Raw genomic sequence first — 25,749 nt, 5'->3', positions numbered from 1 at the left:
TTTGTCAATAAAATAGACTTCAAACAGGCAACTTAATAATGCTTTAACTAGGTACCCCCATATAAAATTACCATCAAAGTCTATATAAGCCAAGGAAACATACATTCATATGCCTATGTTGGTTATCAATCTTTCTTGGCTAAAGAGACTTCCATATATTCACAGTGGTCCTGTTAAAAAGATTTTATATCATACTGTCTGTTTTCCTGAAGCACAGGAAACTACCAAAGTCACATGTATTTTGCTAAGGTATTTTATCAGCGTTTCCACCCTAGCTAGAAAAAAAAATTATATTTTCACACCCAAAATCTCCCTACAGAATGTTCATGTGGAACAGTACCTGGGTGAAAAAATGCGTGCTACCAAAGCCTCTTTCATACTGGCTTGAAAAAAATTTAACAAAAGACTTGCTGTTTGTCACAAATGTATGTTAAGTTCCTAATCTCTGGGAGGATAAGGGCAGTTTTAGCTTTAGCCTTCAGGGTACTAAATAGAGACATTCTAACTTAAGAATTCTGTTTCCTTCATACCTCCTTCAGGGATGATATTTGTTTGTACATTTTTGTTGCCAAGGTGCTTAACAGCTTGGTGAGTTGGTCACAACCCCCCCCCCAAAAAAAAAAAAAAAAACACACAAAAAAAAAACAACCAAAACCCACCACATGTTGCCTGTGTGGCTATTCTGCCAAGATGTCTTAAAATGGACAGAACACTTTCGACACATCCTGGGGTCCAGCTTTAAAAACCCCAGGCAGCCTGAGAGAGGAGAACAAGAGTCTGATTCCAATCCAGCTGTCGCCATATGCAATTAGGTGTCATTGAAATGTGCTTCTGAGGAAGCACTCTCAGTCCTTGGGAAAGGCTCAAAAATTGTTGTTTGGGATCATCTGCTAGTCAGTAGCAGACTAGAGACTCTTAGTTTAGGCACCTTCTGAGGCAGATACGCTTAGGCATCATGGCTATCAAGTTTGCATTCTTCTATCAATAAAGGCACTGATTGCAGTGTCTGCATATGGATAAAGGTGAAAAAGCAGTCCAGATCTCTTTTATGTTCTTTCCGGAGTTATGTCAAATGATGGTGTATTGCATTTTTAAAATAAATAAATAAATAAATAAATAATATAAATTTGGTTCAAACACCTTTTTTTAAGCAACTGAACAGTTAGTACCTGTGAAAATCAGATTTGAGAGATTGGGGTAGGGGTGGGGGGTTAATATCAGCAGGATTCATGGTTCCAGGACTCTACCCCATTTTAAAAAGATACAATTCTGCACGATATGAACCAGCTGCCTGTCATTGAAAGCATCCAGGCTTTTCACCATTTCCATCGCATAGGAACTATTTATTCCAGATAATCCCCAGCCAGTCAAACCAGACACAGATAGTGAACCAACTTGGGAAAAAAGAAGAGAAAGCTGGATGTACAGTATAACTCTAGACTGTTCAGCCCACCCTCTGTCTCTTTATCACAATTAAACTCTCCTCAGTGGGCTGCAGCTCTTAACAGATGCTGCAGCACTATCATTCCTTTCTGATGGTATCTTCAGATGATGATCCTGATATTGTCTTCTCCAAATCCTCTTGCATCACGACACTCAGCAGGATATCCGATACCCAATAAATCAAATGCCTAAAACAAGCAAAGAGATGCTTTGTAATTTAGCAATTAAAAGTAAATAAACACAACCTTGAGTACTGTGGAATTGCTTTGCAGATGGAAGCACAAAGTCATTGGCTCCATACTCAGTGCCAACTCAGTCATTTTGTTGTCCTAAGTTAACCATATCATTATCCGGGTCCTGCCGTTGAATAATAATTTTTTCCTCTCCTGGCTATCTCAACTTTGCTCCCAGACCACCCTGGCACTAACAAAATAGCACCAAAGTGGTCTGATTGAATATTTAGTAACACTATCTAGATCAGTCAGTACCATACAGAGACTTTGAACATCAACCCATTATACTTACATAATAATTAATGTCTTAGGTGATAAAAATAGTTATTAGCGGAAATAACAGTGACTATAGAAAGTCTATGCTCAAACTTCCATGAATTTAAATAGAGTTTTTTTTCCTTTAGGTGCCAAGATGCTGCACTCTAAGCGTGAATTCTATAACTATTATGTGTGTAATTGTCATTATAGAATATTGTGATACAAACTAGTATTTATGCACCAACATTTAGCCACTTATGTCATATAAAAAGCTACTGTGACTAACTTAAGAAGGGCTTTTACTAAGGTGCGCTTTGCTTTTTAGCGCGCGGTAAATATTAGCACACGCTAACGAGTGCATGTTATCCTATGGACACGTAAGCAGTAAGTGCACACATTGATTTAGCACGTGCTAAAACACTTAGCGCACCTTTGTAAAAGAGAACCTAAATGTTGCAGTTGTGCACGTGTACAACCTCTTGTAGTTATGTGCTGCTAAGTCAAATAAGTGCAATTACATGTGTAACCACAAATAAGTGCTGATTAACTACAGCTATCAGCAATTATTAGTTGCTAGTCCAATTAGCACCTAACCTGCCAATTAACTTATGTGCATAACGGATAGTATTCTATAACCTGTGTGTACAATTCTGCAAGCTTAGTGCAAAAATTTGGGCATAAAATTATAGAATGAGGGGGTATATGACATACCTTACAGGGGAAAAATGTTGTTTTTTTTAAATTGGTGGACAAATCACATAACCAAAAAAGAAAAATAAAACACACCAATTAGATAAGTCTCCATCTCTGAGTCAATATTTGAAGGAAGCACCTTTGGTTACAATTACAGGTGTAAGTCTATTGGGATAGGTTTCTTTGTATTTATCAATATTACCATATATACTCGAATATGAACTGAGATTTTTGGGCCCAAAAAATGGCCCATAAATGGGGGGACTTGGCTTATGTTCGGGTCACCACCCACCCGCTCCTCTCCCGGACTTGTTGCAGGCCTCCTCCAGGCCTGCCATCTCCTGTCCCGGCTGACTCAGCCCACCCCACCAGGCCATATGGCAGGCCTGGCGGAGGCCTGAACAAGTCCGGGAGAGGAGTGGGTGGGTGATTTTTTTTACCTCCCTCTTGTCTTGCCTCGCCTCGTGTACCTTTTTTAATCCCTGGTGGTCCAGGGAGTGAGCTTTCTGCGCTCTTGACCCGCGCTGAGCCCTTCCTTGATAGGCCGCCTCAGGTTCTCATGGCCCAGCGATGTACCGGGCATAAGCAAGCTATCCTCACTCCTGCCCTGCGCCGAGCCGCTCGCTGAATGGCTGCCCTGAGTTCTCGCTGTCAGTCTCTCTGGAGAACTTTGGTGAACAGTAATTTTAAATCATTCCTCAATTCTTTTATAAAAATTTTGTTTGCATATTTAATTTCATGATAAGCCATATTTCTGAGTTGTGATTACAAATTTAATTCAAATATAGAGAATCAAAAAGGTGTAGCAAACCCAATTCACATTATTTCATAACTGCTCTGAAAGATTTAATGTAACCACTGGACACCCTTGTCTCATTCAAATCTTTATTATATAGGAAAAAAATAATTGGAAAAAATATGATCTTGTTCTCACGGCTAATAATACATTTACCTGAATAATACAACAAATTTATCCCCAAGATCAAAGATCACCTGCTGCAGGAGGCCAGAAGTATTTTTTTTCCTTTCCTAAGTCTTTTTACATTCATCAGGAAATATCATCATTGCTTGTGACTGAAATAAAAATGAATCAAGTCTTTATCTTGGGCAGAAAAAAGGCAACAAGAAATGTCACTCATTTGATAGCATCTTCTTCCACTCTCAAGCTTTCAAGTTTCAAGGTTATTGAGAATTTTCTATCCCTCCTATCCAGTAAACGTCTTGAGCGGCATAAAATCTAAAACAGCTGAGGAGAAATACATAACCCAAGCATCAGCATCTGAACTGATCTAGAGGTCTAAAGGAAAGAAAATTAGCAGGTAAGACCTAATTTATCCTTAAGAATGGGGTCTAAGTATATATAACAGAAAGATGGTACTGTCAGAAGATTTTGCTGGGAAAAACACAATGCTCTTAATGGCAGATGTGGTAGAAGAAAACGAGAGAAAGAGTGGTGTACTAGTATGATGGATTTTATATACAAGAATTAAAATGCTAAATGTGATCCTATGAGACTGGAAGCCAATGTTTTTTTCTGTTTTAAAGAAATAGCATCTTTGATCAATTTTACTGCTGTATTTTAAAGAATTTGAAAGCACTGAATACCTTCAAGCAAGGAACTGCAGAACTCAATACAAACTGTGGAGTGGATTAATGCCCTTAAAGCTTTGCTAGAAAATAAGACCTAACTGAGCGGATCAATATGCAATTTAAAAAAAACATTTCTTAGATACATAGGCCACTATACGCAGATTGAAAGAATTCCTCAATTCCACAAATAGCATCTACTGTTAAGTGATTACAATTGATTTCTTCAAAAGAGGAATAGATAAAGAAGTGGACACTAACCCAGTCTCACCATTGCAGATTCCCTCATCACAGTTAACTGGATGGATGTCTCACCATTGCAGATTCCCTCATCACAGTTGTCACAACCCCAGCCTTAGAGCTAAGCTTGTGCCCGATAGAACTCCTCAGGACTCAGGCCTTACCTTGAAAAGGGTTGACCAATGTAGCAGCTCCAACTCAGACAGGCAGTTAGGTTCTGAGTTCAAATTGAACCAGCATGATCCAAAACCCTGGGGAGGGGAGGAATATTGGGGGAACAGCCAGGAGCAACAGGAGGTGCCTTGCAAAAAGGGACAGCCTAGGAGGCAGACTCCTAGCTCAGGGAGTTCACAGCTGTTGAGCCTAATTAAGGCTAAACAGAAGACTCAGCAGAAGCAGCAGGTTGCCCTTCCCCCTCACAGGTTAGGGCGTGTCCAGCTCAGGGCTTTAGAAGCTGAGTTGAGGAGGAACATTGCAGTCTACCCTGGGTCAGCCCAGGAAGGAGGCTCGAGGGACTAGGCTCCTGAATCCCCACAGAATCAGGATATTGAAATGCTGGATGCAACTACTGTCCCTGAGGCAAACCAGCCAGCCAGCTAGGATGCCATAGAGCTGATGGATACCTCCATGGAACCTGATGAAATCCACATGGACGAGAGCTAAGTGAATTTCCTGACTGTGTGCGTTTGAATTGTGAAGTTTTTTTTTTGGACTGTCTGGAAGCACAAGGGTGAGCAGTGCTAGGCTCACGGCTGGATTTGAAGCCTTATTTTGGGGACATTGAAGAAAGTGTGTTTTGTGCATTTTTACTTTTGCCTTTTTCTGTTTGGATGGGACTTTTTTGCTGACCGTGTGAAAAGGGTAGTAGTGGGGAAGAATCCACACAAGATCCTCAGGGTGGGATTGTGGGGCCAATTTTTGGCAAGTTAAAAAAGTATAGTGGATTCGACTACTCCCCTCCCCCACCAGCTTGTTAAGTTGGCTGGGGAAGGCCTGTTCAAAGCCAGGCCTAATCAGCAAGTGCTAAGAGAACTGAAGAGATATAGTGAAGAGCCAGTATAAAGGCTGGACCATTTTTGTAGCTCTTATCCTTCCCTTTTTGAATGGTGGGGACTGTAAGAAAGAGCTGCAACAGAACTGTGGACACTTACCTGCAAGAAAGGTGTGGGCTGTCTTTTAGCCAGTCCCAAGTTTTCTGTTTATGTTTGTTTTTGAATTCGTAGCCCAAATTGTGGCAATTTGCTACTTGGGAAATAAAGTTAGACTCAGTTTTATTGAAAAACTTTATTGTTCCTGACCTTTTGCTTTATTTTACTCTTAAGAACCAGCAGGACCTTCAACTTCCTTTGAAGGCACGTCGGGTTCGGTGTTTGTTGAGCCCTGGTCGGTGGCCATTTGCAAAACCCGGCACCGGCAGGCTCACACAGTTAACTGGATGGATGTCTTGCTGTTCTCCACACTCACCTCCATTATGCTGTTCCCGCAGCATCGCCAGCTTGAATAAGGCCAAACTCAGGACTCACAATGTTTCTGTCTGCTGCCAGACTCAGTGTAATACAAAATGGATGACAGCCACCTAGAAGTGCAGAGAGCTCCCTAAGAAGCTCAGAGATAAGGAAGGGCTTAAGGACTTAATGAAACCAAGATCTCAATGTTAGGATTCCATCCTGAATCCCTTTTGCTATGTGGAAACATCCCAATGCCACAAATTATCAACTGAATTGAGGTCAGGGCTCTGTTCCTTAGATACTCTAGAGTAGCTCTAGTGTGCTTCAACCGGATTGAGATGGGGGCACTATTGTTTTGTTACTATACTGTAGCTCTGACTGTATACTTAAATGTGAGCTTCTGCTTCAGTTATTTGGCAGAGCGCATCAAGTTTTCCCTTGCGAAATTTACTCTTATTCATTCATTGCCTCTTCTATCCTGATAAGTACTCCAGTCCCTACTTGATGTATTGTTGTTATAAGAACATAAGAAGTTGCCTCCACTGGGTCAGACCGAGGTCCATCTCGCCCAGCGGTCCGCTCCCGCGGCGGCCCATCAGGTCTGCGACCTGTGAAGTGGTTTCTGACCACTTTTATAACCTACCTCAAGTTCTATCTGTACCCCTCTATCCCCCTATCCTCCAGGAACCTATCCAAACCCTTCTTGAACCCCTGTACAGAGTTCTGGCCTATCACTTCCTCCGGAAGCGCGTTCCATGTGTCCACCACCCTCTGCGTAAAAAAGAACTTTCTAGCATTTGTTCTAAACCTGTCCCCTTTCAATTTCTCTGAGTGACCCCTAGTGCTTGTGGCTCCCCTCAGTTTGAAGAATCTGTCCTTATTTACTCTCTCTATGCCCTTAAGGATTTTGAAGGTTTCTATCATGTCCCCTCTAAGTCTCCTCTTCTCCAGGGAGAACAGCCCCAGCATTTTTAACCTGTCAGCGTATGGAAAATTTTCCATTTATATTCAAACTTTGACCAGTCTTGACCATTGAAGTCTGTAGATCTTTCAAAGTTGTCCCAAGTTTCTTTGTTGCCTCCCTGATCAGCCTCTTCCTTGCTCTGTAATCCAGTTTGGATGGAGAGCCTGATGGTGGTGCCATACACCTTCTGCTTCTTAATAATCATCCTAACCACACTCCAAATGATATTCAAAGAATTCCCCTAATCTGAGCCTTTTCATAACTTTGTCCTAGGTTGCTCCTTAGTGCTAATATAAATGGAACCAACAAAAACTGCTGAATTTATTCTATCATCTTGTTTAACATAGGAGAGAACAATTCACTTAGTATAACAGTACTCCTCCCCCACCCCTCAAACACACTTATCCCATCATTCTTGCCACTTTCTGAAGCTGTTCTGAAAGTCCTCTTTCGTGTCTTTAGTTGTGCTGTTGAGGCTGCCTTGATGCCCTGAATCGATTCAAAACATTTACTTTTCATTGTTATTTTTACTTTGGGGAAGAGCCAGAAGTCACATGGTGCCAGATCCAGTGAATAAAATGAATGAGGACACACCATAATGTTTTAATTTGACAGAAATTGTCACACCAGAAGCGATGTGTGACACAGAGCGTTGTCATGATGGAGGATGAAACCGTTTGCCCATTTCTCAGGTCGCACTCACTCGCCTCATGTTCAAATCTGTTGATAAAATGTTTTGAATGGAACCATAAGAGATGTTCAGATCCTCAGAAATTTCCCTAATAGTCAAATCGTCTGTTTGATCGAATCATTTTGCTTACTCTTTCAACATTCTCTTGGGTTTTTGATGTTGAAGGATGTCCTGATCTCTCCTTATCTTCATCCGATTCACAACCATTACAAAATCGCTCAAACCACTTGTAAACCGTCTTCATGGTCATTGCAACATCACCATAAACCAATTTTAACATTTTGTGTATTTCTCTAGCGCATTTTTGCAGTTCTAAACAAAATTTCATGTTGCTCATGATCCATTATTTATGGCACATTTTAAAACACACCTTCTCTCAATCATAGCTCACAACTGACTGACAGCACCGAACAAGTTGAAATGTCACATACTGTTACCAAGGTTTGCTGTACCACTTCCTGTATTGAAGATCCCTACCTTTCTGCTGGATGGCACTCAGCAGCAGCATTCACTGTATTTTTTGTTCACATCTCGTATGGTGTTGTATCATTTGAAGGTAACTGGTTACACTAGAGCTTAAAGTATTTGGGATTGCTACTAGAGAATAACATGGGGACAAATTTTTCCTGCTCCCGAGGGAACTCAATTTCCCCGTCCCGTCCCCATGAGTTTTCTCGCTATCCTTGCCCCATCCCTGTAAGCTCTGCTTTAAACATACAAGCCTTTAAAGTGTTTGAGACTTGTGCAGATGAGGACAGAGCTTGCAGGGATAGGACCGGAAAAGAACTCGCCGGGATGGGAAAATGAGTTCCTGCAGGGATGGGGAAAAATTTGTCCACGTGTCATTCTCTAATTGCTACAAAAGTACATTGGAAATGAACACTTATCAACAAAGCTTTTGCATGTATTTTCTACTTCATTTTCTAAGGATTTGTCACTTGGCTACTATGGGGTAAGATATGTGGATACATGGAACAAACAATTTTAATGTAATTTAATTCCAGTCTATAAGGCAAAAAATTATGAACATTTTCTAAGGTGGAGGAGACTTTTTATAGCCACTGTGCAAGGATAACCCTTAAACATTATAGAGTTAGGTGATCATTCACAATCTATTCTAGTGCTTTTAATTGTAGTGTTCATCTATCACCCATTCTCTCCTGAGAATAAGGGTACTATTTCCCACAGACTGCCAACGAATAGTTTCAATATCACTGCAATAGCAAAGCTATGCAAATTGAAGCAGGATTGACCCATGCTGCCAAGATGCCAAATTCCATGCATAAACAAAGGTCTGCTATTTAAATGTGGCCATGGCTATTTGCACTAAAACAGTGGATAATGGCAAAATAAAACAAGTCAACTCATCCACAGTTATACCTGCTCACACTGTAAGGATGCTTACACATCCCAGCAACTAGCTGACAGCATGATCACTTATAACTCCCCTAATACAGGGCATTTTGTGCTATTTTCATTTGTACCCTACCATCTTTGGTTCATAAATTTAGTTCAAATATAGCAACTTACCTACCCATGCCTAACAACAGAGCTTTATAATAATTTAAAATACTACCAATACCAGTGTAGCCATTGCCCAAATGTTCAGCCTCCAGGGGCCTCTGAACAGCCCGTCAGACAAATCTGCATTTCCACTAGGGCATTTAGCAATTACTGTGCTTGTATCTTTTCAGAGAGGCCCAGCTATCAGTTTAATTATGTCATTGCAGGTTAATCAAAATATTTTGCAATACTAGCACTGCTATATATTGAAACATCTGGCCTTCTGCGCAAGCTACCAGACTGGTTCCATAAGTGCCTAAGTTTCTAATTTAACTTCTACTTATCATATATTTGCAGTCTAATAAATGGACAAAGTTCCTAGTTAACTCTTATCACAGCCTGCTAGATTAACCTAGCCGTATGGTTGCTTGCATTTTCAGTAGGACTTTTTCTGGCTTGACAATTTCTACCTGCTTCTTTAGGTTTTCAGCTTAAACTGAAACAGGCATAGCATTTGGCACCAAGAGCCTTCTTCATTTCCAATTACTCATGGATTTTTTTGTTTTAAACCTTTTTTCATCTCATCCTCCACCTTAGCTTACCTTGCAGCAATCTATCACCAGGAAGTCATACAGTAGAGCTCCTTCTGAAGCTCTGCAAACACAGACCCTAAATCTGACCATTAGGGTCACCGATATAGGACAACTATGTCTTCCTCTGTCTCCGAGGTGCTATGAACGATGCCTTGAAATACTGCCAACCCTAGCTGACCCCAAGAGAGCAAAATAAGTGTCAGGAACTGAAATAAAGTCCTCTGAATGGTACTCCACTTTACTACTGAAAAACAAGGGCATCTAATGTTCCATATTAGAAAATGACACAGTAACCCGTCGAAACAGAGAGCAAAAAAAATGGTCACCATGGGTATGAGTACAAGGCCATTCACTACCCCTTGGAGTGGTGAATGGCCTTGTCCCCGCAGTTAAGTGAGGGAACAAGTGCAAAATGCATATCACCCCTCGCGATCGTGCAGTCCAGTAGCCCCCTCCCTCCTTCATCCCGATCACTGTGGTCCGGGCATTTCCCTCCCTCCATTCCCCTCACCTTTGCTGGTGATTTTCATTGTCTCCAAGCAGCACGAGCCTTTAAACAAATCGTACGCGGCTGCCTGAAACTTCTCCTCTGAAGCAACTGGAAACAGGAAGTTGCATCAGAGGAGAAGTTTCGAGCATACGCACGTGACTTGAGAAACAGGCTCAGGCCGCTCAGAGACAATGAAAATCACCGGTGAAAGGAAGGGAGGGATGCCCAGACCGCGGCGATCGGGAGGGAGGGAGGGGGCTGCTGTACCGCATGAAGGGCGCTGAAGGGGAGAGAGAGGAGAAGGGGTGAGAGGAAAAGACGCTGAAGGGAAATGGGAAGTGGGGAGAAGAGAAAGGGGAGAAGCTGAAGGAAAGTGGGAAGGGGAGAGAGTGGAACAGATGCTGAAGGGAAGTGGGGAGGAGAGAGAGAGGGAAGCACATACTAGATGGAAGGAGGGGATAAAGGAAAAAGGGCAAATGCCAATCTATCATGTTAGGATTGGAGCAACAATGATGTCTGTGGCAGGCGTTAAGCTCTGGAATGCATTGCCTGGCATTTTGCAACTTTGTGCTGGGAGGATTAATTTCAAAAAAATGTTGAAAATGCAACTATTTGTTAATGCCTTCTTGTGCTAATGCCTTCCTCTGGTAATACCTTTTTGCATTTGTTAATGCTTTCCTGGAATAGTGTGATACTGTGCTGGGAGGATGATATGTTGAAAATGTATCAGACTATTAATGTCTTCCTGTTTTAATCCTGTTGGAACCTGATCAGCTATTGTTTGTTCATGTTTTTCTGGAATTTTGTGATATAGTGTGGGGAGGATGAATTCCAAGAGCATGTTAAAAATGCATCTGACTATTAATGCCTTTCTGTGTTACTCCTGCTGTTATCTGTTTTATTATTGTTTGTATATGGAGCTTAAATTGATTTGTATGTAATCTGTAAACTGTATAGTCAATATGTGGTATATAAATTTTTAAATAAATAAAATGCTGGATTGGGGAGACAGATACCAGATCTGAGGGGAGGAAAGGAGGAGAGCGATGCTAAAAAACCACCTGGGGAGAGAAGGTACGATGGAAGGGAAGAATACAGAGATACCAGCCTATGGGGGGAGCGGCGGGAAGAAGATGGGGTGGGGTGGGGAAAGATGGAAGGGAGAGGCAGAGTAGCAGAGCAGATGCCATATGGAAGAGGAAGAGAGAAGGCAGACAGTGGATGGAAGGAATAGAATGACGAGAAGATGAGGAAAACAGAAACCAAACAATAAAGGTAGAAAATAAATTTCTGTTTCTTTTCTTTTTTTTGCTTTAGAATAAAATAGTATATTAATTGTGTTAATAAACATTTATAAACAAAGCTCTGCCAGCTGAAGATCTCTTCCTCTAGTTCGGCAGCCAGAACTTTGATTTATAAAATGACAATTGTATAGAATATTGTTTCTTTTTATACTTTAATAAAATAAGTTCAGTATAAAACTATTCGAGGCTTGGGATCAGATGGTTTGTGGGGATGGGGCAGAGATGTGGACTGAGCTCGCGGAGACGGGGACACATTTTTTCCCCATGTCATTCTCTATTCCATATTACATAGTTTATCTTTCATTTTTGTAGCCTCAAAATTAGTTGTTGCTTAAACATTTAAAGAGCCGTACTCCAATGATTCATGTGCCACTACATTAGTACCTGTTGATGAATGGATTCTGAAGGGACTCTAGTAGCATTTCCCAGCTCTCCTGGCACTTACTTACTCCAAACATCTCCTGGACAAAGCCTGTTAATAACACATCACAGATTGACTAAATATTAGTTTAATGTACGTTAAATCAGCACAGATTGACACAAACACAAGGACATAGTGCTTCCCACCAGGCATAGAAACATAGAAGATGACGACAGATAAGGGCCATAGCCCATCAGGCACATCAAGAAACCTACACATATGCATAACAAAATAGGCAGGTGCAAGCAATGAGAGTCACATTCTGTTCCCTGTGTTATTACAGGAACACACAGGTAATAAAGAGTGTATATGTACGCTGGATAACTTTAAAAAAAAAATACCACCATGTAGAAGTTGTAGAGTGGAATTACAATGCTTATGTTATGTAGAAAAGGTAAAAAGTTACATGACTTGGAACGGATCTGAATTGAGATAAAAAGCTTACCAGGAAGGATTCTGATGAGGCTTTGCAATGCTTCTTCTTGAGCTGCCTTCTTTTGTTCCTCTGTTCTGACAGGCCTGGGTACTGAGCGCAGGGATCCTCCTGGCCAGATGGCCTGCTGCAGCAAACGCAAGTAGATAACCCAGCGTTGAGGACAAGTTAGGTTAGTAACTTGAACTTCCAACCACCTGTAAGAAGACAAGATCAGAGAGGGTCAGCAGGCAGGGATCCTTCCTCGATCCCTGTGTACCAGACATTAACTATAGCAGCCAAGGTCTGTATCATTACTCCCATTGTACTAGTGAACATCATCTCTTATCAGCAGGCAAAGTTTCAAATGACCACTTGCTTTTAACATGCATTAGCAGCTTTTTATTCTGTGTTGTACATAGCTTTATAGGGCCTTGCAGATTCAAAACAAGTTCAATATAGATTTAAAAAAAAAAAAAAAAATGTTAGCACATTGAGAAAACTTCATTTCCCTGGATCCTCAGTATTTGCCACAGAACAGGTATAGAATAGGCAACAACAGTACAAGCTTCTCTTAATCTCTTCACAATAATATTTGTTCAGATATAATTCATGTGCCTATGGCCTGGCTGCCCTGGGTAGGCCCGCTCTTACTATCAGCAGGGTCAGGCCTGGCTAGTATCTGGTTGGGGGACCACTGGGGAATACCAAGTGCTGTAAACTGCAGGGCCCTATGTTGGGCAGCAACGACATAGTGGAGCCACACACTGCATGGGAGAAGGCAATGACAAACCACTCCTATACTGTGCTATGAAATATCACAGGGTGGATTCCTCAATGTATGTGTTGTCAGGGATCGGTAGCCGACTCAGTGGCATAATATATCCACAGTTCATATATTTTCATTGGTAGCATATTTACTAGTAATGCACATTAAAATCCATAATGTAAGTCAGTAAACCCCACCCTGTGTTTATATCTGTTACTACAGAACATGAAGTGACTTGCTCAATTGACGGGTGCTGTGGTCTAAGTTAATAGCTGTAAGCAGTAAGGGATTATTGCCTTGAGAAAACTGTAAAGGTGAAACATGTTGGCCTAATATCTCTGAAACTGACCACTAAGCTAAGTTCTTTTTCACTATTTATAAAATAAATTAATGAAGAAATAAATTAAAGTTAAATTAATTATTTAAATGGTCCGATGAAGAACTGACACAAAGCCAGGGACTATGAAAGTTTACCGAGTCCGTGGTGGTACCGCTGAGGACCAACTGAGAGAAGCTATTGCGAAATGTAATGGTTATAGCTTGAAGAGTATAGCTGTTTCCTAAGCTTTGATTGCTCAATTATAAAGCACGTATTGGCAGTAAGGCAAGCTTCTTTCACACATACAACTAGTGGTGTAGTAAGGAGGGTGTGTGTGTGGGGGCGTGGGGGGGAGCCATTTTTGATGAGTGATCTGCACAGGGCAGGAGCGTAATTAGATTGCTCCTTTCCATAAGACCGCTAGACCACTAGGTAAGGTCCGGGGAGGTCCGGGTGATTCTGGTTTTAGGAAATCGCGAATAATCAAAATTGTGAGTCCTAAAACTATGAATCGGGAGGGGGAAGTGCACAGCATCAATAGAAGTATCCTAAGCTTCTCTCACACAACACTGATTCACTGCAGAACACACAGAGCACAAGCAACAATATAAGCTTCTTGTCTACATGAATTTATCCTATTCTGAACAGACCACTTGTAATGCATGGGAAGGTAAATCATCCCTAAGCTAGATCAGTCCCTGGCCTACAAACAAAGACTACACCGAAAGGAATCAATGAGCATAAAATAGGTCCTAGTCCATTGACATGCAAACTAAGATAACAAAACAGCCACAAACTCACAGCTCTGAATTCTGCGGGTTATGAATGAGCTATTATGCATGCAAACTTCATCAGGAAGAGGGTTATTTGCCTCTTCTTGAGAGTATTAATCTCAGAATGAGAAGAATTGGGATCCATGGAAGGTTATCATTTATCTTAGTGATCTTTCAACCACAGGAAACATGGAGTCAAGTGGCTAGCACACTACTGGAGCAGCAAGTCTCTTACTGTAGGCTGGAATACAAGTGCTGTGCTTTTCTTTCAGATAGACTGCCACTGAAACAGTTCTGCCACACTGCACAGTTCAAGAGTATAGACTACCATGGAAACTTTATATAAATCATCAGACTGTCTGCATTCTCCTGACATGTGGCATTATGACCAGAGGCTCAAGACCCATCATCATGGTACAGGAATGGCACTGAAGGGTTACAGCAGGTCAAGGATTCTAAGCAGCTCCACCTGACACTAGTGCAATGATGTTTCAGCTGCATTTCTTTATTTATAATTTGAATTGTTTTTTATTTTTATAGAGCTCCCTGTCTCAGGGGATGTCTGGAGGAACATCAGATTGTATCTTATGTTAATATCTAAACTTGAATGTCCAAAAGGTCAAACGACTGCCCTTGAGTACAGTCTTCCTCCTCCATTAATGAAAACTTTCAATACTAAACCAAACATTACTTCAGCATTACCACCACTGCATAAAACATCAGTGAATATTTTATGCAGCCTAGTTTCTTTCTTTGTTACAAATATTTACATATATTTATTTTAAAATTTTCTATACCGTTTAAAACAGTAGGTAGCTTTATTTATTTATTGGTGCTTGATAAACCGCCAAAGTGGCCTAAAAGACATCACAGCTGTTTACAATAAAATCATACATTTAACAATACATAATGAGAAGTAAACATACATGTATATATAAAATAATATAAACACGAGTGTAAAATATACAAAACAACAGGAGTTACTGATTAGTCAGATGTGGTCTTGTGAGTTTCCAAAAGTTTGTGAAAACCAACAAGTCTTAAGAGATTTTTAAAATTTAGACAGGGTTGGGAGGTTTCTTATGAATAAAGGGAGATCGTTCCAATATTTGGAACCCATGTAACAGAATATCAATTGACGAGATGAAGAGAGCCGAATTTCAGAGAGGGGTGGAATGGCAAGAAGGTTGTTCTCAGCAGTGAAGGATACCAGGTGGAACAGAGAATGGAGGGTATGGGGTGGAACATAGGGAATAATCAATTTACTGAGGTATAGTGGAGCAGAGGCGGAGAATGACTTATAAACCATAGTTAAAACCATGATGATAATATGTGCCAAAAGTGGGAGCCAGTGTTCCAGTGTGAGCAGCTGTATCATCCGGTTGAATTTGTGAGTGGAGTTGATAAGTTTCATTGCGGTAGACTAAATGAGTTGAAGTCTTTTTAGTGAAGTGAGGGTGAGTCCTAAATAAAGAGAATTACAATAGTTTATTAGGGAGAGCACCAAGACATGGATAAACATGCATAGCAGACTGGGGAAGAGAAATGATTGAACAGACCAGATGCATTGCAATGCGAAAAAAGATGAACAACTTTGTTGATCTGCAGCTTTAAGTTTAATTGGTTATTAAAGATTACAGAGAATCCTGATGGTATCAGAAACTGTAATGAATGACTATCAATAATTGGTAGCAGAGACAGGGGAACTGAGAGTGCTGGAAAATAGATATGCTCGCATTTGGCTGTGTTCAGAGCAAGCCGATTCTTCTTTAACCACGATGAGACTTGATCTAAGTAATTATTTAAGTTTGCAGAAGAATTAGGGCCAGTGATGTTGGCGGCATAGCAAAATAGGAGACCTTTGTTATCCTGAATTACAGTCAGTAGAGGAGCCAAGAAGATGTTGAATAAAAGTAGATGGAGCCTTGGGGTACTCCTGACATGTGTCTGTTTGGATATTGTTAAAAGTGATCTTGAATGATCTGTTCGTCAAGTCGCTTTTGAACAAGGAGATAACATGGCCTGTAATCCCAAGTGACTAATCTTTCAACAACAAGAAAGAGGCTAACAAGCGGTCTAAATGTGGGTTTTTTTGTTTTTTTAAAGAGGACATACTAGAGCAGATTTCAAAAGAATAGGGGCAGATCCTTTGTTGAGACTGCAATGGAGGAGGCTAAATTGGAAGGGGGGGGGTGGATAAAACATTGGTTTTTTGCACCAGCAACAGGAAAGAAAGCAGGTGTGGCAATCCTAGTTAATCGGAAGATTTCTGCTACATTTGATAACTTTCGGGCTGATCCCATGGGTTGATGGCTCTATGTTAATATGACTTTAGGAAAAGATACCCTGATGCTTCTTAATATTTACGCACCTAATGCTAATCAGGTAGATTTCTTTAAAAAAAACAAAAACCTCCAACCAAACAATTTTGCCACTGGCTACAACTAATTTAATTGTAGCTGGAGACTTCAATGCTGTCATGGATCCAATAATGGATAAACAACCGAGTAGGCAATTAAAATCATTAGGTCTGGATAATCTTGCACTTACATGTAGATTAAAGGATATATGGCGGATTTTACATTTTAATGCTTGGGAATTTTCATTTTGTTCCCAAGTTCACAAATCATTTTCAAGAACTGATTATTTTTTTGTTTCAGATCATTTAATTCAACAGATCACAAAAGCTAGCATAGATCCGATTATTCTGTCGGATCATGCTGGTATTTGGACAGAATATCAATTTGCTGAAGAAGATTCTAATAGACCTGTTTGGAGATTCAATAATAGACTGCTTGCAGACTCAAAATTTCTTGAGGAAATTCAGATAAAAATGAATGAGTATTTTCAACTCAACACCTCGGAGGAAATCTCTTTGGAAATTCTATGGGATGCGTTTAAGGCAACTATGCGAGGGCAGATCATTTCATATTCAGCGCATGTTAGGAAATGACTGAGATTCGAGTTTTCCAAGTTAGAACAAATTATTACTGCCTTAGAATCACAATTGGTTTTAAAATGGGATCATGATACCCTGAATGCCCTGATGAAGGCTAAATATAAATATAATGAGATTTGCTCACAATTGGCTAGGAAAGATTTATTTTGTCAGTGGGCAGTGTATTATGGAAACTTGAATAAAGTGGGAAGAATATTGGCTAATTATCTTAAAGCTAAGAAAAGAAAAAAAGAGTAAAGATTGCGGCTATTACTGATGGAAAAGAAAAAATTTTACCCACATTTTGGATATTTTAAAGCAATTTCTGGATTATTATAAAGCTTTATATTCTTCTGGGCTATATTCAAAAAAAGAAAATGAAGGAAGAGAATTTTTAAATTCAATTAAATTGGCCAAAAATTCCAGAAGCATATAAAGGAAAAACTTGAGGTGCCTATATTATTTACATAACTCCAGTCAGCATTGAAGTCTCTCAGAGCTGAATCCGCTCAGGGTAGTGATGGATACACAGTGGAGTTTTTCAAATCTTTTCAAACCATACTGTTGCCTCATCTTTTAAATTATATCAATCACAACTGACGAAAGGCCAGATATCAGGAACTATGGCAGAAGCTTTAACAATAGTTTTGCCAAAGCCGAACAAAGATCCTATGTTGGTGTCAAACTACAGGCTTATTTCTTTAATCAATGTAGATGGAAAAATTCTAGCTAAACTACTGGCTCTAAGGTTAGCTAAGGCTCTCCCTTACATGATTAGAATGCACCAACGGGTTTCGTTGCTCAAAGACATTCTTCAAATAATACCAGATTGGCATTCCATATGCTAAATTTAGCAAAAACAATGGATGATCTGGCCTTCTCTGGATGCAGAGAAGGCCTTTTATCGTGTAGAATAGACTTTTATGTATCAAGCAATGGATTGGTTTGGAATAGGATCCGGATTCATTCAAATGATTCAAACTTTGTATAGTTCCCCTTCTGCTAGATTATATAGTAATAATACATTCTCAGAACGTTTTTCTCTGAAGAGGGGAGATAGACAAGGATGTCCCTTTTCTCCTTTGCTTTTTGATATTGCTTTGGAACCCTTGTTGTTGGCAATTCGACAGGCAAATGAGATACAGGGAATTCCATATGCAGGTCAAGATTATATTTCGGCTTATGCAGATGATATTTTGCTTCGTTTGAAGAAACCTGAATCAGCCATCCCTCGTTTACTGGAATTGATTGATTGTTTTGGAAAATTTTCAGGTTATAAGATAAATTGGAGTAAATCTGAGGTTCTTCTATTGAATGCACATTGTGTAAAAGCTTTATTTGATCCATTCCCCTTCCTTTGGAAGGAAGAGGGAATAAAATATTTGGGTATAATGATTCAAAAAACATTGGAAGATACAATGACAGTAAATGAAAAATCCTTATTGTTGAAAGTTAAAGAAACGTGTGAGCATTGGAATCCATTACATCTTTCTTGGCGGGGGAGAGTCCAAACCATCAAAATGATGATTTTGCCTGTGGTTTGTTTCCAAATTAGTATCTTATCAGTTTATTTCCAAAGTTCCTTTTATAAAAAATTAAATGGGATTCTTACAAAACTTCTTTGGCTGGGTAAAACTGCTAGAATAGCCTTAGTATCTTTGCAAAAATCACAACTGGCGGGAGGGGTAAATTTTCCAAATTTTTACAGGTATCATCAAGCCTTTATATTGCGTCAGGGTATGTATTGGATACTTGCTGAACTCATGGAGAATCTGCCAGACTGGTTGATACTGGAAAGTTATCTTTTGGCCCCATTACGTCTTAATCATATTTTCAGTATCAAGCTTCCTCGAATATACAAGGACAATATTATTCTTCAATCTACCTGGAAGACATTAAAATTTATTGATGCCTTAATTTCGGTTTCAGTACACTAATCCACATGTCAATCCCTATGGTTAAACTCCAAGATAAAAATCGGCGAGTCTAAAATCCTCTGGAAACATTGGTTGCATGCAGGCATACGTACTTTAGATGATGTAATTCAGAATGGGAAAATGGTAAATTTATTACAATTGCAACAATCATTTGGTATCTCAAAATCTCAAGGTTATAAATGGTTACAGTTGAAACAGGCCATTCAGAAGGGGTTCCCTGACTGGCGTAACTTAAAAAAATCAGTATAGCTTGCTGGGCCTATGTTTTCAGACTGATTTGCAAGGGCATCAGGCTGCCAAGTAGTACAAATTAATATTTGAATAAAAAACCTAAAACAAGCTTAAAAGATATTTGGAGCATTGAGATAAAGCAGCAGATTTCTTCTACTCAATGGCCACGGATTTGGACTTGGAGAATGAGATGTACAGCGTCAGCATCTATGAGACAAACTTGTTTTTTTCTGTTATATAGAATTTTTTGGATCCCCAGTTCATTTATAAAAGTTGGATAGTTCAAAGTCTAATAGATGCTGGCACTATCATCTTGAAGTAGGGACACTGGATCATTTCTTGTTTTATTGTCCCTTGATACTCAATTTTTGGAAATCAATATGGGGGAAAATTCATATGGTACCTGAGGTATCGATACCATTATCTTACGATGTGGTCCTATTTGGGACGTTGTTGACTGAGAGTTCAAAGAAACGTGGGATGAACACAGAGGATCTAGAATCAGAAAATAATATTAAATATTGAACTAAGGCCAGTACTGGGCAGATTTGCACGGTCTGTGTCTGTATATGGCCTTTTGGGGGAGGATGGGCTGAAGAGGGCTTCAATGGCTGGGAGGGTGTAGATGGGCTGGAGTAGGTTTTAACGGAGATTTTGGCAGTTGGAACCCAAGCACAGTACCGGGTAGAGCTTTGGATTCTTGCCCAGAAATAGCTAAGAAGAAAAAATTTAAAATAAATTTAAATTGAATCGGTTTGGGCAGACTGGATGGACCATGCGGGTCATTATCGGCCATCATCTACTATGTTACTATGTTCATTTCAGATATTTCCTACATGTGTGTTGAATCTCTCTTTTTCACATTTTATAATGGCAACACAGGGGCCAACTCCAGACTCTGTCCCTTCTATCTTGCTGTGTTGTATGCTTGGAACAAGCTGACCAAATCACTATGGCGGGCTCCGTCTCTGGCAGTGTTCAAGGCCTAGTTAAAAGCCCACCTCTTCAAGACTGCTTTCAGCTCCTAACTCCTCTCGCCTTGGGTTCTGCATCACTAACCCTATATGTCATATCTGTCTGTTCAAGTTAGATTTCAAGCTCTTCTGAGCAGGGACCGTCTATTAAATGTCAAAATGTTCAGCGCTGTGTAAGCCTTTCTGCACTACATAAATGATAAATAGCAGAAGTAGTAGTAATACAGATCTACTTGTATGTTTCTTTATTAAACAGGTACCCAGAATAAACCTCTTTGGTGCACAATTGCTGCTGTAAACATTTACACCTGCTCTAAAGTTGGCTTAAATATATGCAAGTACTCTTATGTGTCTACATGTGTATTTTAGAAAACATGGGTAATTAATTTGTAACTGGCATATGCTTATATATCTCAACCAAAAATAATCAGTCCTAGTTTTTTATATAAATCTTTCCTCACACAATATGCATGTCTGGAAGAACAATGGTATACTGAACGCAATACAGTTGAACTTTTTTGGGGTTTTTTTTTTACTATTCTTTCTATTTTTAGAAGCCCTCAGAAAGTGGCTCTCATACGGGACATGTTTCGCCCACTGAGGTATAGTTTTGTAGCCGCAAGCTTCCCCATTGGCTTCAATTTTATTGTAACAAAAATTTTTTTTTTTTTTTTTTACTTTTTCCTTTTCTTTTTCTTTAAATCTTTATTCATTTCAAATCTTAAATCAAGTACAACATTGACATTTATCAATTAAGCATTCAAATACACTCGAAATCCTATAATTGATCATCATAATATAAAATATTATCCCCTCCCTTATTTATTTATGAAAATGATTTGTTTCAATTTCTTTTTCTAATAGCACTTTAAAACTTATTTTATACACACTTATTTTATACACAGCTGTTTATCGGCTTGCTGCCAAACTCAATGCTGACATGCATTTTTCGCTGTCTGCGTCAAGGCAAAATAAATTCTAATTGTCAGATAAGCATAATCAGTTAAGACCATCTTTCTAATTCTATCGACTTTAAAGTCTTACTTGATTTTCCACTTGTCCAATTGCATGCATATACTCAGCAATATGGCGCTTTAGCGTCTAAAGCCTCAAAAGCTCCCCATATATCTATGATCTCATTATGTATGAACATTCGCATGATGTAAATTAAATGCTAGTTAACATCTTTGGTCATCAAAAAAAAAAACAATTTCTTTTTCAAAAGGAATTCTTTGAACAAATACAGGGAGTGGCCATGGGAGCCTGTTTGGCCCCATCAGTTGCTACCCTGTTTATGGCTATTTTTGAAGAAACCTACATATACCCATCAGAATTTTTCAAATCTATTTTGTTCTGGGTTTCTAGATGATGTCCTTTTCATATGAACAGGTTCAGAAGATAAATTATATCAGTTTTTTCAACGGTTAAATTCCATAAATGTTCAAATTCAATTTACTATTACTTTGATAAATGCAAAATAGATTTCTTTGATGTTCATTTAAGTTGTTATCAAAACAAAACGCTATTATGCACTCCTCATCCTATCTTAGTTTTAGAAAATTAGTAAAAACGAAACTGTTCAACTGATTTGTAACCTAAGATTTATAGTTTATTCTCTCTCCTATTCTGTATACATGTATCCAATGATTTCACATTGTGACTATTTCTCTGATTATCCAGCTCTTCTTATTGTAAACCACCTCGAACTATTATGGCTTTGGCGGTATATAAGAATAAAATTATTATTATTACTTCAACTTTATACCAAAAATCAGTGATAAAAAAATTCCTACCTTCATTATCGGAGTTTTCAACCACCACGTTTAAAACAAAGTCTACCGATAAGTCAATTCTTACAGATCAGGCACATTTGTTCTACCTTAGATGATTTTAAATTTCATGCAAAATCAACGTTTGGCAAATTTTTAAAATGTGGTTATCCAAAAAAGGGTGATTAAAAAGGCATATCTATATGCAAAATTTGCTAATAGAGAACTTTTATTGCAATATCGTGATCACACTGAAGATGATAGAATTATGGCAGTACTTCCATTTTCTTCAAAATCATTTCAAATAAAAGCTATTATTCTGAAACACTGGCTAATTTTAGTTGTTCGTGAGGAATTAATATCTACTCCGATATTTGCCTATAAAAGAGGGAAAGCCATTGGTGAAATGCTCACCTATAAATAACTTGACTATTCTTTGGATTTTACACCTTTAACCGGACATACTAAGTGTGGAGCATGTCAATGGTGTGATTTTACCATTGAAAGGCCATTTTGGATGCTCCCCTCTAGTGATTGCAAGATCTGATGCTGAACTAATACATCCTGTTTGTCTAAATGTGTAATATATGTGATAATATGTACAGTACATAAAACAAGTTATATGTTGGGAGATCTAAGCGGGCCATAAAGACACTTTTAATTGAGAATAAATCCAGATTGAAGAATAAAAAAGCTTTAGCCCCTATGGTAGCTCACTGGAAACAAGTTGGCCATACTATTTCTGATTTCAAATGGAGAATTTTGGAGGAAATTGTCACAGGGTGGGAGGGAGGGGATACTGAATTTTTATTGATCTAAAAGAACAGTGCTGAATTTTTAAACTGAAATCACTAGAGCCGAATGGACTAAATGCTTAACTGGATTGGATGTCTCTAATGTAGCAGAACTGATGATAGATCATTATGTCATATGAACATTCATACATAATGAGACTACAGATATATGGGGAGCCGTTGAGGTGTTAAGACGCTAAAGCGCCATATTGTTGAGTGCAATTGGACAAGTAGAAAATCAAGTAAGACTTTAAAGTTGATAGAATTAAAAAGATGGTCTTAACTGATTATGCTCATCTAACAATTAGAATTTATTTTGATTTGATCCTTCGTTGCAGTTAAACCCTGCCCTGACGCAGATAGCGAAACATGCCTGTCAGAATTGGGTTTGGCAGCGAGCCGATGAACGACATATTGAGCTAAGTGCGTATAAAATAAGTTTTAAAGCGCTATTAGAAAAAGAAAAGAAAAAAGAAAAAAATTGAAGCCGATGAAGAAGCTTGCAGCTACAAAACTACATCTCAATGGGTGAAACATGTCCTGTATAAGAGCCACTTCTGAGGGCTTCTAAAAAGTTAAACTGTGATATATACATAAGAATTTAAAAGTGATGTATTAAGTAAACCAGATATACATATTGTGTGAGGAGAGAGTTATATAAAAAAAACTAGGAATGGTTATTTTTGGTTGACATATATTTTATAAAATAAGCATGCATGTTACAACTCTATCTCTGCTCAAACTAAGGCCCCAGAAATCATATAAAAGTTAGAGCACACGTTCTGTGAATGTGCTTTTTACATGTATACAGTCATGCAATTCTATCAATCAAAGTCCTTTTCAGCATGTAAAATAAGCTTCCCACACAGAAAAAGCTTTATAAAATTCCCCTTGTAAGTCCATATAACTATCCTCAAAGAAATCTCACTTTAGGCCTCCTTGGACATTTCAGCTTCCACATCATGTTCAACATTTGGTAACTTTGCTCATGTCAGCTATGACCTCAGGACATCAAAATGAAATTTATATTTAGCTAACCAAAGAGCGATAATTTGGGATCTCTAATATAGACCAGACAAGGAATTCTAATGAGCACATGCTAACTTTTCTCCCAGATACCCTAAACATTTTTATATGTTAATAATATGAAAATGATAAAGGGGATGGGATGATTTCCCTTTGAGGAAAAGCTAAAGTGGCTAGAGTTCTTTATTCTGGAGAAGAGACAGCTCAGGGGAGATATGATAGAGGTCTATAAAATACTGAGTGGAGTGGAGAGGATAGGTGTGAGTTGTCGTTTACTCTTTCCAAAAATACTAGGACTAGGGGGCATGCAATGAAGCTACTAAGTAGTAGATTTAAAATAAACTGAAGAAAATATTTCTTCACTCAATATGTAACTAAATTTTGGAATTCACTGCCAGAGAATGTGTTGAAAGCAATTGGCTTAGCAGGGTTTATAAAAGTCTTGGATAATTTCCTAAAAGAAAAATCCATAAGCCATTATTGAGATGGTTTGAGGAATGCATTTCTTATTCCTAGGATAAGCAGCATAAAATCTGATTTACTCCTTGGGATCTTGCAAGGTACTTGTGGCCTGGGTTAGCCACTGCTGGAAACAGGATACTGGGCCTGATGGACTTTTGGTCTGTCCCAGTGTGGCAACAAAAAGAAAAAAAAGATTTCAGCTGTGTCATAAAGCAAAATGACTCCATACCTCCTCATGAACCCTGAACATAGGAAAAGATTGAGCGGAGACTGAAATGCAGTGAGTGTTTTTTCTTTTACCAAACTACAGAGCAAAAGTTAATTGGATGTTGACTTCACCAATACTGAGCATGAAAATGCTTTTACTTCTAAAACAGAACCATAGATGCAAACTTTTGCCTTTGAATTTCAATATTAGGATTTGAAATAACATAATCTTCTGGCTTTCTGGAGGATTTTGCCTTTTTCTTTTAATGCTCCCAATCAATTGTACAATGATTCCCAAATCTATCCTATTTATTCCACAGCCAGGAATTTCAGAATATCTGCAATAAATATGCAGGTTTCTGATATATGCAGCTTTTTTGTACATTTATTTGTGGGTATCCTGCATGCACAACTGGTTGTGGTGGTTTATAAAACAGGTTTGGGAACCAATTCAATAGCCTGATATGAGGTGTGCTATTTATTTTCTTTCTGTATATAAGCTAACCTCAAAAATGCTTATGACTGTCATTTGAACAGAATGTGTGAAAAATGATTCATATCTTGATATCAGGATACACATGTCTCGCTCAGTTCCACCGACACAGACTGTGATAATTATTTCTTTTTACAGCACCCCTCAAGGAAAATCTAGTGTCTGTGATATCTCAGGCTGATACGGACCTCATGACAGGACTAGGAATGTGCTATCAGCCCTCTTGGTCAAGCTGTGCTAAAGGCAAAATGGTCATTAGCATTTGCTCTGAAATCCTCCAAAATAATCAATTCTTCCTGGCTTACAACACAAATTCCTTTCCTCCCCAAAATGGGTTCTGGCTGCAGTTGCCTCTTAGAGCTCGATAAAATGCTGGAATCATCTCCTAATGAGACATGATGAATCTTCAGTTGTATAACTTCGGTATGGGAGGTGAAATGGCAAACTCCCCTTCCCCTGCAAACAAGCTCCTGTCATCGATCAGGATTCTGAATGCAATTTTGAGATTCTCCAAGTTCTGACACTTCCCGCTCACATTCTTTTACATCCAGCTGCTGCGTAATATCCAAAGACATGGATAACAGAAGGCATGTGTGTTTCGTCAACACCTCAGTGTACTGGCAAGATATGGCAGCTAAAGGCAATGCAATTTAAGGAAATGAAGTGGTATATGGTTAATTGGCGTCAGCAGTGGACCTTGTAAACTTAAAAGGTGTTGTTGATCTCATAAGTACGAAAAATGTGCATGAAACTATTTGGAAAGGTACATCTACTTTC

At 38.9% G+C, this 25,749-nt stretch overlaps 1 protein-coding gene across 3 annotated transcripts in view; it reads right to left on the bottom strand.

Moving 5' to 3' along the window:
• Window positions 1-636: 636 nt before the first annotated feature.
• The window catches only part of SNX19 (sorting nexin 19), a 143,826-nt gene continuing 118,713 nt past the window's right edge, over window positions 637-25,749 (bottom strand). For 2 of the 3 annotated variants that reach the window (XM_033918242.1, XM_033918243.1), the window contains exons 9-11: window positions 12,314-12,498; window positions 11,832-11,919; window positions 637-1,631 (exon numbers count right to left, since the gene is read on the bottom strand). In XM_033918242.1, coding sequence (XP_033774133.1) covers window positions 1,523-1,631; window positions 11,832-11,919; window positions 12,314-12,498 — 382 coding nt within the window. In that variant the 3' untranslated portion in view covers window positions 637-1,522. Of the gene's footprint in view, window positions 1,632-11,831; window positions 11,920-12,313; window positions 12,499-25,477; window positions 25,607-25,749 lie in introns of those variants that run through there. The other variant, XM_033918244.1, reaches the window with a different exon arrangement.

This window comes from Geotrypetes seraphini, chromosome 13 (genome assembly GCF_902459505.1).
Source record: "Geotrypetes seraphini chromosome 13, aGeoSer1.1, whole genome shotgun sequence".
Lineage (NCBI taxonomy): Eukaryota > Metazoa > Chordata > Amphibia > Gymnophiona > Dermophiidae > Geotrypetes > Geotrypetes seraphini.
The sequence above is the reverse complement of the archived record's forward strand: the minus strand, read 5'-3'. Positions and strand labels throughout refer to the sequence as shown.